This window comes from Chelonia mydas, chromosome 3 (assembly GCF_015237465.2).
Source record: "Chelonia mydas isolate rCheMyd1 chromosome 3, rCheMyd1.pri.v2, whole genome shotgun sequence".
Lineage (NCBI taxonomy): Eukaryota > Metazoa > Chordata > Testudines > Cheloniidae > Chelonia > Chelonia mydas.
In genome coordinates this window covers 157,744,612-157,757,816 of record NC_057851.1, presented here as the reverse complement: position 1 = coordinate 157,757,816, position 13,205 = coordinate 157,744,612, and the positions used below count along the sequence as shown (strand labels likewise).

At 43.3% G+C, this 13,205-nt stretch overlaps 1 protein-coding gene across 1 annotated transcript in view; it reads left to right on the top strand.

The window, feature by feature from the left end:
• TGFB2 (transforming growth factor beta 2) overlaps positions 1-13,205 on the top strand; it is a 73,352-nt gene that overhangs the window by 41,599 nt on the left and 18,548 nt on the right. The window contains exon 2 of the mRNA XM_037895711.2: positions 4,057-4,220. Coding sequence (XP_037751639.1) covers positions 4,057-4,220 — 164 coding nt within the window. The remainder of the gene's footprint in view (positions 1-4,056; positions 4,221-13,205) is intronic.

The window sequence follows — 13,205 nt, the reverse complement described above, 5'->3', positions numbered from 1 at the left end:
TAATCCTAAAGAATCAATCATATATTTATGCATTATTAGGCAAAATTTTATTCCTCCCATGATGTGAAATCTGAGGGTTCTATTGAATATTTTCTTTTCCTAGTAGGACAAGATTTGAACAAGGGACAGGTAGTAATCTTGGAGTTCCCTATAACAGAAAAAGAAATCAAGAAACCTATTTCTGCTCTAAATGGGCATATACCCCCCGGTTTAGACACCTTTCTGATAGAAAGAAAAGGAGTACTTGTGGCACCTTAGAGACTAACAAATTTATTTGAGCATAAGCTTTTGTGAGCTACAGCTCACTTCATCGGAACCTGTAGCTCACGAAAGCTTATGCTGAAATAAATTTGTTAGTCTCTAAGGTGCCACAAGTACTCCTTTTCTTTTTGCAGATACAGACTAACACAGCTGCTACACTGAAACCTTTCTGATAGAATTTCTCAAAAGTATTGAGACTAAATTTTGTTTGATATTTAAAGGGAAGCTTTTAGAAGAAGGCAATTTCCTAGTAGTTTGAGAGAGGCCCACGTAGGGTGACCAAATAGCAAATGTGAAATATCAGGACGGGAGTGGGGGATAATAGGTGCCTATATAAGAAAAAGTCCCAAATATCAGGATTGTTCCTATAAAATCGGGTCACCCTAGGCCCACGACCATTGTATTACTCAAGATAAGGACTTCCTGTTAGTGAGGCTTTATAGACCAAATCCTCCTTGAATTCTGATGTTAAGATTATAGCAAACATTTTAGCCAGCAGGGTGGCAAGATTGTTGCCCAGCATAGTAATCAGTTGGGGTTTGTTTTAGGATTTGGTATATTTGCTAATTTGAGAAGATTTTTTAATTGATGGGATCAGTAAGAAAGACTGGTAAGTCAATGCACTAGGTGTGAGAAAGGCATTTGACCATGTTGAGTGGAACTTTATTTTGGGAATCCTCTTTTATGTGGGCTTTGGTACGCATTCTGAGAATTGGTTATCTACTATGTATAGAGAAGCCAAACTATGGTCTAGATCAGTTCTTTGTCATCTGAAGTTTTCCTCTTATTAAGAATTACTTTTCAAGATTATCCATTTCCAGGTTTTAATGAGATTTTGAGCCATATGTCTAGAGGAGCTGCCCTTGTAAAGGGCATAAGGACAGTAGAAATATATGATTTCACTCTTTGCTGATGGTGCCCTTCTCTTTACTGCATTGGTACTTGCCTTGTATTTGTTCTTTACCGTATTCAAATCCAGAATGCATAAAATAGATGCAATGAACAGTGACAGGTGTACTAAACATAAAAGTGAGGCTGGTGCCTTTTTGAAAATTATCTAGAACTGTGGGGTTGTTCAGAAGTTCAGATAGCTGTGGAAAAATACCTTAAAGACATTGTAAACATGCAACATGTTCTTTGTCTGTGGGTTTCCATTATTAATGATCTGTCCCAATCATCCTCTACTACTAGTGGCTTAGAAATAGACTCAAACTTATTGGAGTTGCCTTTGCTACAGCTACGAATTGTATAATGCATCACAGAAGAAAGAACTCCATTCCATCAGTATGAGAACGGATTAATGCCCAAGAGTCAGTATACTACAGAAAAGGGTTTGAGCAAGAGTCTTCTCCAGGACGTTTGAGAAAGCTCGAGAGTCACACTTGGGTTTTTAACTGTCCAGAGGCCCAATCTTATAATGTGCCAGGTGCCAACTGCTTCCACTGCATGACAAGTGTATTGAGCTGTGTGAAGGGTGGGGAGAATGTTGTGTATTAAGGATGGTGGCCCAAATTTTCTGCTGGCATAACCTTGATGAAGCGCATGGAGTTACGTGGACAGAGGATTTGGCCCACTTTGTCAATTTGTAATGCTTTCCCCACCACCACCATTATGTGTTTTTCATCTTTATTTCTCTTCTATACAATTTTCAATTTAAAAAAATGTAAAAGAAAAGTTAGACTTCCCCTTAGCTTTAGTGGGAGTTGTATGAGGCCCCTAGCTTCACTTGGACTCATCTCTGAATTTGGCTCACTGTACCCACTCTGCAATTGGAGGACCTCTTGCCAAACAGCAGGATGTGGAGAATGTCACACTTGCAGTGCGTTTTCAGCAACACTACTACTCCTGTGCCAAAAAATTAAAAATTCTGCACCAAAAAAATAAATATTCTGCACACAGTATTTTAAAATTATGCAAATGTTCTTTGTCAAATAAATGTGGAGGCTCCAGCATGGCTTTGGGGAGCACAGGCTAGTGGCTGCACAGAGGTGGGAGATCACTGTGCAGCTCCCCACTGGGACATAGACTTAACAGTGAGGCTGCACCCAACCCTGACACAGCACAAGGACCGGGCCTGCCCCAGAAACACTCCAGGGCCCTGCCTCTCCATGCCAGGTGTGGGCAGGCAGGCTCAGCAAGCCAGGATCCAAGTGTGGAGAGGCTTAGTGTGGGGGATCCAGGTGTGGGTTGAGAGGGTTCTGTGTGAGGCAGTCTGGGTGTAGGCAGCTCAGTGGGGGATCTGAGTGTGTGTGGGGAGTCTGGATGCACAGGGGCTTGGGGCGAGCAGGGGGGAAGGTCTAGGTGCAGCAGTAATGGAACTCTGCAGGGGGTCCAGGTGAAGATGGTTGGGGACCAGCAGGGGGAGGGTCTGGGTGTAGGGCGGACTGAACTTGGCAGGGGTGTCTGTGTATGAGGGGCTCAAGGTGGGGGGTCCAGATGCTGGGGGAGTGGGGCTCATGGGTGGGGGTGAGGCTCAGTGGGAGGGTGTGGGTATGAGGGGGTCTGGATGCACGGGGGTTGGGTGGATGGGGGAGCATCTCCCTGTACAGGGATCCCTCCCCCTGTAGCTGTGGAGCGATGGGTGCAGGAAGTAGGGTGCGGGGGGCAGTTTGCAATGCTTCCTGCAGTTGGGGGAGAAATCTGGGGGTGGGTCTGACTCAGCCCCAGATGCCATGCAGGGGAAGAGGAAGTCCCATCTTTCCAGCCCAGCCGAGACTAGCAGCTGAGCCTGGTGCAGGATAGAAGCCACCAGCCGGGTCTTCCCCAGTCCCGCCCCTTGCCCCACAGTGATCTACCTTTCTGGTGGCTGCCCTGAGCACCCAAAACATACTGCTGGGAGGGCTGCAACACTGCTTTTGTGGCTTCCCTGTCAGAAAGTCATTTTTCTGCGGGGAAGCAAAGAAATCTGTGGGGGACATAAATTCTGCGCACATGCAGTGGTGCACTATACATGGTTTGCTGTTTGTGCTCGTGGACAAAATTAGGTAGAACAGCTTATGATGATCACTGAACCCATTATGTTACATGGCATTGGGTGTAAGTGCTTGCCATGTTAACGTCAGATAAGCTTTAGGAGCGGAAGCCTTTTGAAATTTAAAGTGATGATTTTTGTAACGCTGTCTTTTAAGATTTTGATTCAGCTTTTCAAATGTTAAAATAGTGCCTGTGCTTTTGCCTGATCATCTTCAGTGCACAGCAGGAGTTCATTTTAATATACATGATCACGTATTGTTGATAGTCAGTCACTGGATATGTAGTTCTCTGTTTTGTACACGCTTGTCTATTCCCTTTCCCTTCTAATTATTTTTTGCAGTTTAATACAATCAAAATATTTAAAACAGAAAACACATTGTACAGGGCTGGGTATTTTTACTGTCGGCTTTGAAAAAATGAAACCTATACGGGGCAAAGTGCTTGCCATTAAGTTCTGTTTTCTTGGAAAATACAATTAAGCCTATGCAAGTCTGAAGTCATTCTCCAGATATCAACTGTCATGAACTTGCTCCAATTTATAAGCATCCAGGATTTTCCACTGTTACTTTCAAAGAACAGGGTTAAATGCATGCCCTGAAATAGAGTTTGAAATGGTTTGTTAATCGCTATTAATCTGCTATTCCCCTAGTTAAACACGTGTTTATTTTTCTGCTTAAATTGTTAATGATAGTAAATTGGCCGTTGGAAACTGAATCATGCTGCACACATTTCCCTTACTGTTTCTTGAAGCTATCTTATGTTGCGGTCTTTGAAAGAACAATGTATTTTATCGTTTTAAAAGATTACACTAACTTCTTGCAGATGCCATCCCACCAAACTATTACAGCCTTTACTACAGAATCGTAAGATTTGACGTCTCAGCGATGGAGAAAAATGCTTCCAACTTGGTGAAGGCAGAGTTTAGAGTTTTTCGTTTGCAGAATTCAAAGGCACGGGTATCTGAACAACGAATAGAACTGTATCAGGTAAAGCTCTGACTATTACTGTGGATGATTGTACTAAGTCCTTTTGATAACATTCCGTGAGCCTGATTCTCTGCTGTCTTACTTTGGTTCACCCTCAAGTGACTCCATTGATTTCAGTGGAGTCACTCCCAGTTTACACTTATGTAAGCGAGGAGAGATTCAGGCTTCATGTGCTCAAAATCTTAAATTGAAAAACTAATTTCAAGTGTCTTCACAGTTCAGGCTAGTAAATAATAATAATACTTTGCACTTCTACATCTCCTTTCATTGCAAAATCTCAAAGTCCTCTACAAATACTAATTCACGAATTAGGTCTTACAGCACCTTTCTGAAGTAAACAAAATTTATTATCCCCAATTAAACAGATGGAACAAAATGAGACAGAAAGAGGTAAGACCCAATTTTCAAAAGCATCCCCAAATTTAGGTAGCTAGCAACTTCAGTTGAAGACAGTGGGAGCTGTAATGTGCTCAGCACCTTTGCAAATTAGACCTCAGATGTCTAAAGTTGGGCATGCAACATTGGAGGGTGCTTATGAAACTTGACCCTACATGACCTGCCCCAAATAACACACTGAGTCAGTGGCAAGAGCAAGGAACAGAATCCAGGATTCTAATTCTCCATCTCTTGATCTAATCACTAGTTTACATGTGAGAAATGGGACTGTTGTTATCAGGCCTAATCTCCAGCTGAACTGGATCAGAGCCTGTTTACTCTTCCTTACCAAAAGTAGTTATAGCATTTCAAAGCAAGATTACAATTTCAGGCGTTATTCGTTGTACTCGGGTGGTTTCTATAGGATAGCCACATAGATCAAAGGGAAAGGAGGAAGCAGAAACAGAGAGACAAAGTGTTACATGCTCTCGCCTCTCTTCCATAGGTCCTGGTGAGACTTGTTTATATTTTAATAAAATGTTTTTTTGTTGGTTACTCTGAAAGTTCACCAGGCACTTCAGCTAATATCGTATGGTGACTTATGAGCTCAGCTCCCAGGAGTTCTCACCAAAGGAGTATGTTGGTTATCATATGGGTATTACAGGAACCACATGACACTAGTGTAGCAGTGCTTCTCTGCTAGGCATTCTGCCTTGGATCACACCTGTTAAACCCCAGTAAAGTCCACAGGAGAGACTCTGGGCAGTACCATTGACTTCAGTGAGACTGCTTGTGGAGTAAAGTACAGCTCAGTGGCATAAGGGTATTACCATTTGCTTTAAGGGTTTGTGCTGCTTTCTTGAAATTGGAGCTCTGCTGCCATCATCCCTGAGAAGCTGCCATGAGAAGTATGCACTGCAGTCATCATTTAGGCCAGGGATATGTGGAATTTTGTTGCAGGTGCCCAACTCACAAAACAAAGGGTCTCAGAATCCTCTTAGAAATCAGCAGCAGGAGTGCCGGAGTTCAGAACTGCAGCTGGTTGTAGACTGGAACCTAGCTTTATTTGATACCCGTGATGGAGTGGGAGATAAATTCAAATATATGATATGATTTTGAAGTTTCAGTAACATTCATTAAAAGAAAAAATTAAAGTGAGTCTTTGATGAAGGTGACCGAAACCCTCTATTTATAAACAAGATAGATAGATCATAGGGGAGTGACATTGCAAGCTCGCTGTGCTACCACACCAATGTGCATCTCCCTACCTGAGGGTAATTCAGTCTGTGTACTGACCTGGTCTCCCTACTGAGACTTCCTCTAAGGGCCCAACTCCTCAATGGTATTTAGGCACCTGGCTCCCATCAACAGGAGTTACTGTCACAGTGCTTCTGTGGCAGCTAATCAGCATCCTGAAAGGTGTGTATTTGAGGCAGCCTGAGTTTAAAAACCCATTGAATTTCTTCATTTGGGCAGTGAGGGACAGGAGGGTTAAAAAAGTGCCTTTTCTTAACTGAGTACCTGACTGGTAATGAGGGCCAGCTGGAGCTCATTATTGGGGGTATGGGCTTGAGCAAGCTTGTGCCCTAGGTAAAGTATAGACACCTGGGAAAAGGCATGTACTTTGGCCTTATATATACAGTTATTGGTGAGGGCTGCCTACTTTTTTTGTTTTGGGCAGGGAGTAATGAGGGAAGGTTTTATATCAGTAATAAATTTAGATGGGAGTGCAATCAAACCAGACTTCCCCAAAGAAACAGAAGGCTAAAGCCAGCTAGCTGTGTGTGTTCTTGTATGAGAAGAATAGGTTGTGCTTATTATTTTGCTCTTACTTACTGATTAAAGACACCAAGCCTGGGACTATAATACAGTTTTAGGTCCCCAGTGTGATAAACTGAAATTGCAACATTTCCTCTGCAGCACACCTATTGGAGTGATGCGTTTGTGTGGCCACCTGTCCACTGAGTACTGAAGTGAGACACTCTGATTCACTTCTTAAAGGCTCCTGAAACTCTGGGACATTCTTATGGCCAGTTCCCTCCTCTTGTGGTTTTTATTTTCTTTTTCACTGAGGCCTAGTTACCAATCGTACATCCTTATATACAGCTCTCAGTAAAAAGGTTGACCCCAATCATTCAGCCAGCTCTGTAATGGCGAACCTGTGCTATAAGGTACCTTCACTAGTGGCTCTGCCTACATGAGGACCACCATCTCTAAGTACTGCTAAATTCTCTTTCTGACCACCCCAAGACCTGCAGGCCCAATAGGAGGCAACAAAAGAAGGGGAACTTGGTAGGGTCTTCTGAAGACCAGTTCTTTGAAGTGCCTCAGTTGGCTCAAAGATGAATTGTTGTCCAACATGGAGAGTTGGAACTGGAGAGGAAGGGGAAATCAAGGGGTGGGGGGAAAAGGGGATAAAAAAAAAAGGACAGATGTCTTGTGAATGGAGGAGAGCTTGAATAGAACCTGCATATGGGAGGTAAAGCAGGGAGTGCTGAGGCAGGTTCTTAAGTCTTCTGGTTTGATAGAGGTAGGAAGGAGAGAGGAATAATAAAAGAAAGTTACCGTCTGCAGAGACATTCACAGCCAGCCCCTGTCACTGCTTCTAGTACACAGTCCCATGCATGGACAGCAAGTCTCACGCAAGAGCAGCAGGGCTGCTAGTAGAGTCAGCCTGCACATCCCATATTCCCCTTTCATGCATAAATACAACCCTCACTTCCTGCTTTGCTGTGGAATATGTGGAGGGACAGCTTGTGCTAGGCCTGCCAGCACTAGTGAGCCTGGAAGGGACAATGTGGCGTTTCATACCACATGGGGGATATATAATTTGATTGTTAGCTTCCCGCTCCCACTGAGTTCAGGGGTGGGTATTTGCATTGTGTGTCAGAGTTGCATTGCATTAATGAGATCCTATTCATTAGTTTTAAAAAGTACTTCCACGCCCACCACTTTCAAGGAATGAGTGTGCATGGGAGTCCCCTACCTACCTCTTTGGAGCTGTATTCAGGGGGGTTGGGAGGGGCTGGAGCCACTTCAAGGGGAAGGAGGTGTTCCCCAGTATGGTATGTGCAAGGATGACATGAGGGGTGGAGGGCTCCATGGAAACAAAGAGACCTGGTTAACTTTGCCCTGTAGCAGATTTCACCTCATAGTCAGAGAGGCTATGATTTGAGTGTGTGCACGGGGCTGGGACCAGTTGGTGTTCTTTCTAGCCTGGTTAGACAGAAGTGAATGGAGCATGCATGGAAGGACTGGGTCCTAGTATTTGGAGTTAGTGTCATAGTCTTACCTTGGGAACAGTTGCAGTCAAAAATATAAAGGTGGGAAAGATTAAAACTAGGAAAGTAACATGTGACAGCTATCACAAAGATAAACTTTCCTTGCATTCTCCCGCCAGTTCTCCAGGTACCTGGGTCCCTCACCTTACAGAACCACCCCTTCAAGCTGAAAAAGATAGAAGGCAGCATCTTTGCTTCCCTAAGATCTTCTATTGACAGTACTCACCCATTCCTTTGAGGCCTCATCAGAAAATGAGTGCACTGCTTTTTGCTAAGGCCCAATAAAGGCACTAACTTCAGGACTCTATTAAGGCAATCAAGGACCTAGATGCACCAAAACACAAATCACCCAGGTTTCCAGCCCCCTATTTGATGTGATGGTGCCAGTGTCTTCTTTCCCAGAGAGGTGGGGTAGTGGCATGGAGCCCCATTCTTACTCCAGCAGCAGTAACAAGGGCCTTTCTTCCCTTAAGGGGACCCTTCTGCCACCCCTTCCCCACTCCCAGAGAGGCAGGGTTGGCAGCAAGGAGGCCTCCTTATATTTACTCCAGTAGCCAGAGTGTGCTGTTTGAGAGGTTGGCCCAGGCCTTCTACACTCCTCTCCTCCTGTCACATAATAGATCTCAGAGTTAACACCCGTTGAGATGCACAGGGAATTTACACTTCTCAAAGCTGTTGTTTCTGTCTCCCTGTGGACTCAGGCGGACATGACTGCACTGGTTACATCAGGGGCATATATTCAGGATTTTCTTTACAGCCACAATGGCTAAAAACTTAAAATGAAAGCTTATTTTTGAGGTAATGACATGGTTCCACAAGCTGGCCCCAGACATGCACTTATAGTAACTCTGACTTTGTTTCTCCATCTGTGAAAGGGGAATAATAGCACTTACTTACCGCACAGTGGCATTCTGAGGATAAGTGAAAAGCCCTGTGCAGATATGACGTGCTATACAGGTGCTAACTATTTCATCCTTGTCATCAAAGGAAGGCTCTCAGGAGCAGGAACCAAATTTCTTCTGTATTACACAGATGCTACTATCTTTCCAAGCCTGTAACAGGTGGACGGACCCACAGAGATTTAAACTTGTCAAAAGAGCTATAATTTCTGTCCCTTTTCCTCCCTGAACCCTCCCTTTAATCAGTTCACAGTGGCTGCTGAACATCAGCACTCTGGAGAGTGGGAAGCTGGAAAGAAATAAAACAGCACAGCCACAAACACCAGAGAATGATCTTTCCTGCTCCTTCCCTAGCCATCAACTCGAGAGCATTCACGTGATGCACTTTTGGATGTACATGAAGACTTTAGAGAATATTAGGAGGCTAAAGTACTTTTGGAGGAGGAATAAGATTAAATAAACAAGTCCTAGCATTCTCCAGTGGCCCTTGCTATGTTTTTAAAGATTTATGCCAAATGCCGGCTTTATTAGAAGTTGATCAGATAAAGCTCGGATGTTATGGGAATGTCTTTGTTCATCAGTGCTCTTGTCTGCTTTGAAGACTTCAGCACATCTTTCTTTTATTAAGGTGCTTCTGTATTTATGAATAAAGCCTGTGCACTCTTCTGAAAAGGCCCAACTTTTATGAATAAGCATTCCAAAAATAAATAGGTATCTTAGCAAAGCTGGAGAAGTGAAAAGCGCAGCAGGGCAGACTCTATCCACTCTGGTTGTTCTGAGAGGCATTGTTTTTAAGGTAGCTTTATTAGGTACAGACTGTCAAACAATAACATGTTAAAATGACTTCCCGTGGAACCGGCGCCATGTTTTGGTAACACATCATAAAGCATCGGGAAGCATGCAGTTGAAACGCTGGTCTTACTGTGGCTGCTATCTAAGGCTGCTATATATATGGGTACCTGATAGGCTGGTAGAAGAGAGGAATGCACCACATGAAACATTAGAGGAAGAAATAGTCAAGCTGAAATAAGCACACAGCACCAGGGTAGAGCCCAAGGGGGACATCAGGTTACAATGAAGAATTTGAAGAAACTGGGAGCAGAATTTTACCCTTTGTGTCTCAGGGCCCAATCCAAGACTCCAGTGGCATTGGATAAGCCCCTAAGAGCTGAACAGTAGAGTCTACACTTCAGACAAAGTTACCTAAAATATTTTAAGGGCCCCCTTTTGAGGTATAGAATGATGAGGCCATGGAATATATCACCCCATTATAAGTCAGATTTAAATGTAAGCCACAGCCAGTGTTCCAAATACCACACTTACAATTCAGACAGTGGTTTGTCTTGTTTTCAGTTAGGGAGTACAGTTAGAACGAGATACTAAAAGCTTGGGCCAAGTTACACTCATGTAAATTTGAAGTAATTACATTTACTTCAGTGGAGCAACCCCAGATTAACCCTACTGTAATTGAGAACAGAACTGGGGGGCCTCATTTCTCTTTTGAATGAGAATTCCAATTGATTCAATGGGCTTGCCTAAGTAATGCTTTTTTCATGCTATGGGAAATGCTGGTCAGAGAAACTGGATTTGGGAATCTGAACCGGGACAACCTATCTGTATTATAAACCTCACCTGAGGCATTTGACTTCACTTGGCTGGTTTTGCGATGGACTATATATAAAGCAGCTTATTTTGATAGTTATTACAATTTATTTGATATTTTCCAGAAATTATACTCGTGCAGTCTGATATTTAGCCTTCACTATAAATACACTGTATGCTGTGAAACTATAAACTTTGTAGAATATGTGGACCTAACGGTTTTGTTCCCTGCAAAAGGAAAAAATGAATTGGTGAGGCGTGGCGGGTCAGTATAAAGTGTATGTCAGGGTCTATTTCTGCCTAACCGTTTTCTATTTCTACTATAATTCCCTTTTGTTCCAAATACGACTTGTCTTGCGAAGTCTAGCACACACCAGTCCTTATATAGAGTACCTCTGGCTAATAATGCATATCGGTTGATTAGGCAGAGTCTGATTTTTTAAAAACTTTATATATTGTGCTTTTGGAAACTCGCCTCACCGACTGAAGTGCCGCTGTCTCCTGGCTGGATTGCAGCAACTGTTGGGGACAGGGTCTGGGAACCAATCTGTATCCTATTAGAAATTCACACAGGTGAATACATATTCACAGCTATACTTCATTGCACATGGAAATGTAGACCATTGACTGACAGAGATTATTTACAGTTAGTGGCAAGTATACCTTATTAAAGCAAAAGAGTGTCAGAGCAACTGAATACAGGGGTGCAGTATAGTATTTAGTATTTATAGCATATAGCAGTTAATACCCTGTAGGATACAGGGTTGGGCTGGGTTCCTACCCCCAAACTAGCAGGAGCTGGGGGTGTGGTGGTAGGAGAAGCTTCAGCTTCCATTTTGGGCAGAATTTCAGGAGTGATCAAGAACCTTGAGCTGTTGAAAGTCATCCTTTTGGCTGATTAAGGAACAGAGATGACTGAGTTAGAAAGAGAGTTTAATAAATCCTGGGTCCGAAGAATGACCACCATGGTATTACAGTGTCTTCTGGGCACTGACAAGAGTGTGGAGGTCCCTTGGCAAAAGGAGCTGACACTTTGCTCTGATTATTATTCATACAGGACTCCTTTGCCACTCTACAGAGAAAGGGCTTCTGCCACACAGCTCTGTCTTGGGAGCTAGAATAATTTGTAAAAAGGGACCCAGGCATGAGCAAAAATAAGGGAAGAGTGAAGCAGAGCACAGGGACCCCTTCTCTGCTAAAAGAAGAGAGAAAGGTACCCCCTTCTTTCGTTGGTGTGCAAGAACACAGATCCCCTTCTCCCATGAAATAAGAACTCCCTAGGCAGGGAAATCTGAAGAAGTTACAGTGGAAAGAGCAGATGCCTGGCGGGAAGAGTTGAAAGAAAATTGGAGTGGGACAGAGTAAAGATTTGGATGGGAGGGAAGTTAATCATAAGGGGAAACTGGAGTTTAAGGAAAACAAGGCAAACTGAGAGATGGAAAGGAACAAAGAGGAGTGACTTATGGAGCCAGACAGGATCTTGGGAGATGTAGTAAGTCAAAACATTTGAAATTGGATAGTAAGTATGGTGCTAAAGTATGGCAATAAAATGTACATGAATGTGAGCTATAGATGTCAGGGGACATGACTATAGGAAGAGCAGGAAAGACCTAATTTTAGATGGGAGATGAGCACATGATCGCACAGAACTCTGAGGGTAGGGATAGGAGAGTGGAAAACCCATTCTCGCTTTGTTGGCTTTGGCTCCTAGTTGTTGGTACTTTAATAAACATAACTTGCCTCTGGCAAGTTACTGTTAAATAGCTAGATAAATGTACAGGATTTTTTTTGTTTTGCTTCATTTTGATCTGGCTTCTGAGCTATCTTAAAATCTTCTTCTAAACTGCAGGAAATTGCATTGAGTATTTCAAAATCTTCCAGGAGAAGGATTCCCAGTCATCGTTTCCTGTTTGTTGCTTACACAATGCAGAGTCTTCCCTCCTGGTTAAGTATAAAACATGCATTTGTAGAAAAGAGGCTGAGGAAAACCAGGGATGTCTCCCCAGCGCCACACATTGTACCCACTCATGCATAACCTTCATTTGGCTGGCTAGGGCCGTCCTTGGAGGATAGGGATGCCTTCTGCATGGCCCATCCCATCACGACAAGATGATGCAGTGCTGTATCATCACATTTAGAGACCTGTCCATGATGACCACCTGAACTGGTGGTCAGCTTCCTTTTTGATCTGCTTTAACCACTCCCCCATCCCTCCTCCATACCTTCAAAGCATCTAGCAGGCCGATGTAGCTAGGTAGTTACTGTGCTCAGTGCAGCTGCATTGCCTGTAGATATAAACAGGATTTGGGTCTGTATGCAATATGTTCTCTTTATTGGAAGCTTGCATGAATAACGTGTCTGGCAAGTTCCAAGCAAATGTATCAGAGTGCTATAGATTTAAAAAACATTTTGGCAAGTACTTTGTACTTTTGGATTTTGGCAAGAACTCTGCACCTCGTGTGTTAGTTTCTAAGGACCAGATTCTGCCCTCAGTTAGAGCCTGTCCAGCACCCACTAAGTCAGTGGAAAGACCCTCATTGACTTCAAGTGAGGTTTTGGATCAGGGCCATCAGGACCCTTGTAGGTCTATAATATTGCATAGGGTTGTATGGATCAGAGAGCAGATGCTGATTCTGAATATTTTGCGAAACCTGTTCCAGAAAAATCTTGAAAATTGATGCAGCAAATCTCATAGAAAATAAATGGTTGATCTCTTGTGCCGATAGTGAGAACCAAGCAAATACATTTCGATCAGTTTTATCAGATAGTGGGGATCTTGTGAAATGTGCTGCAAAAGCTTTTCACAGCTGATTGACGACATGAACTTT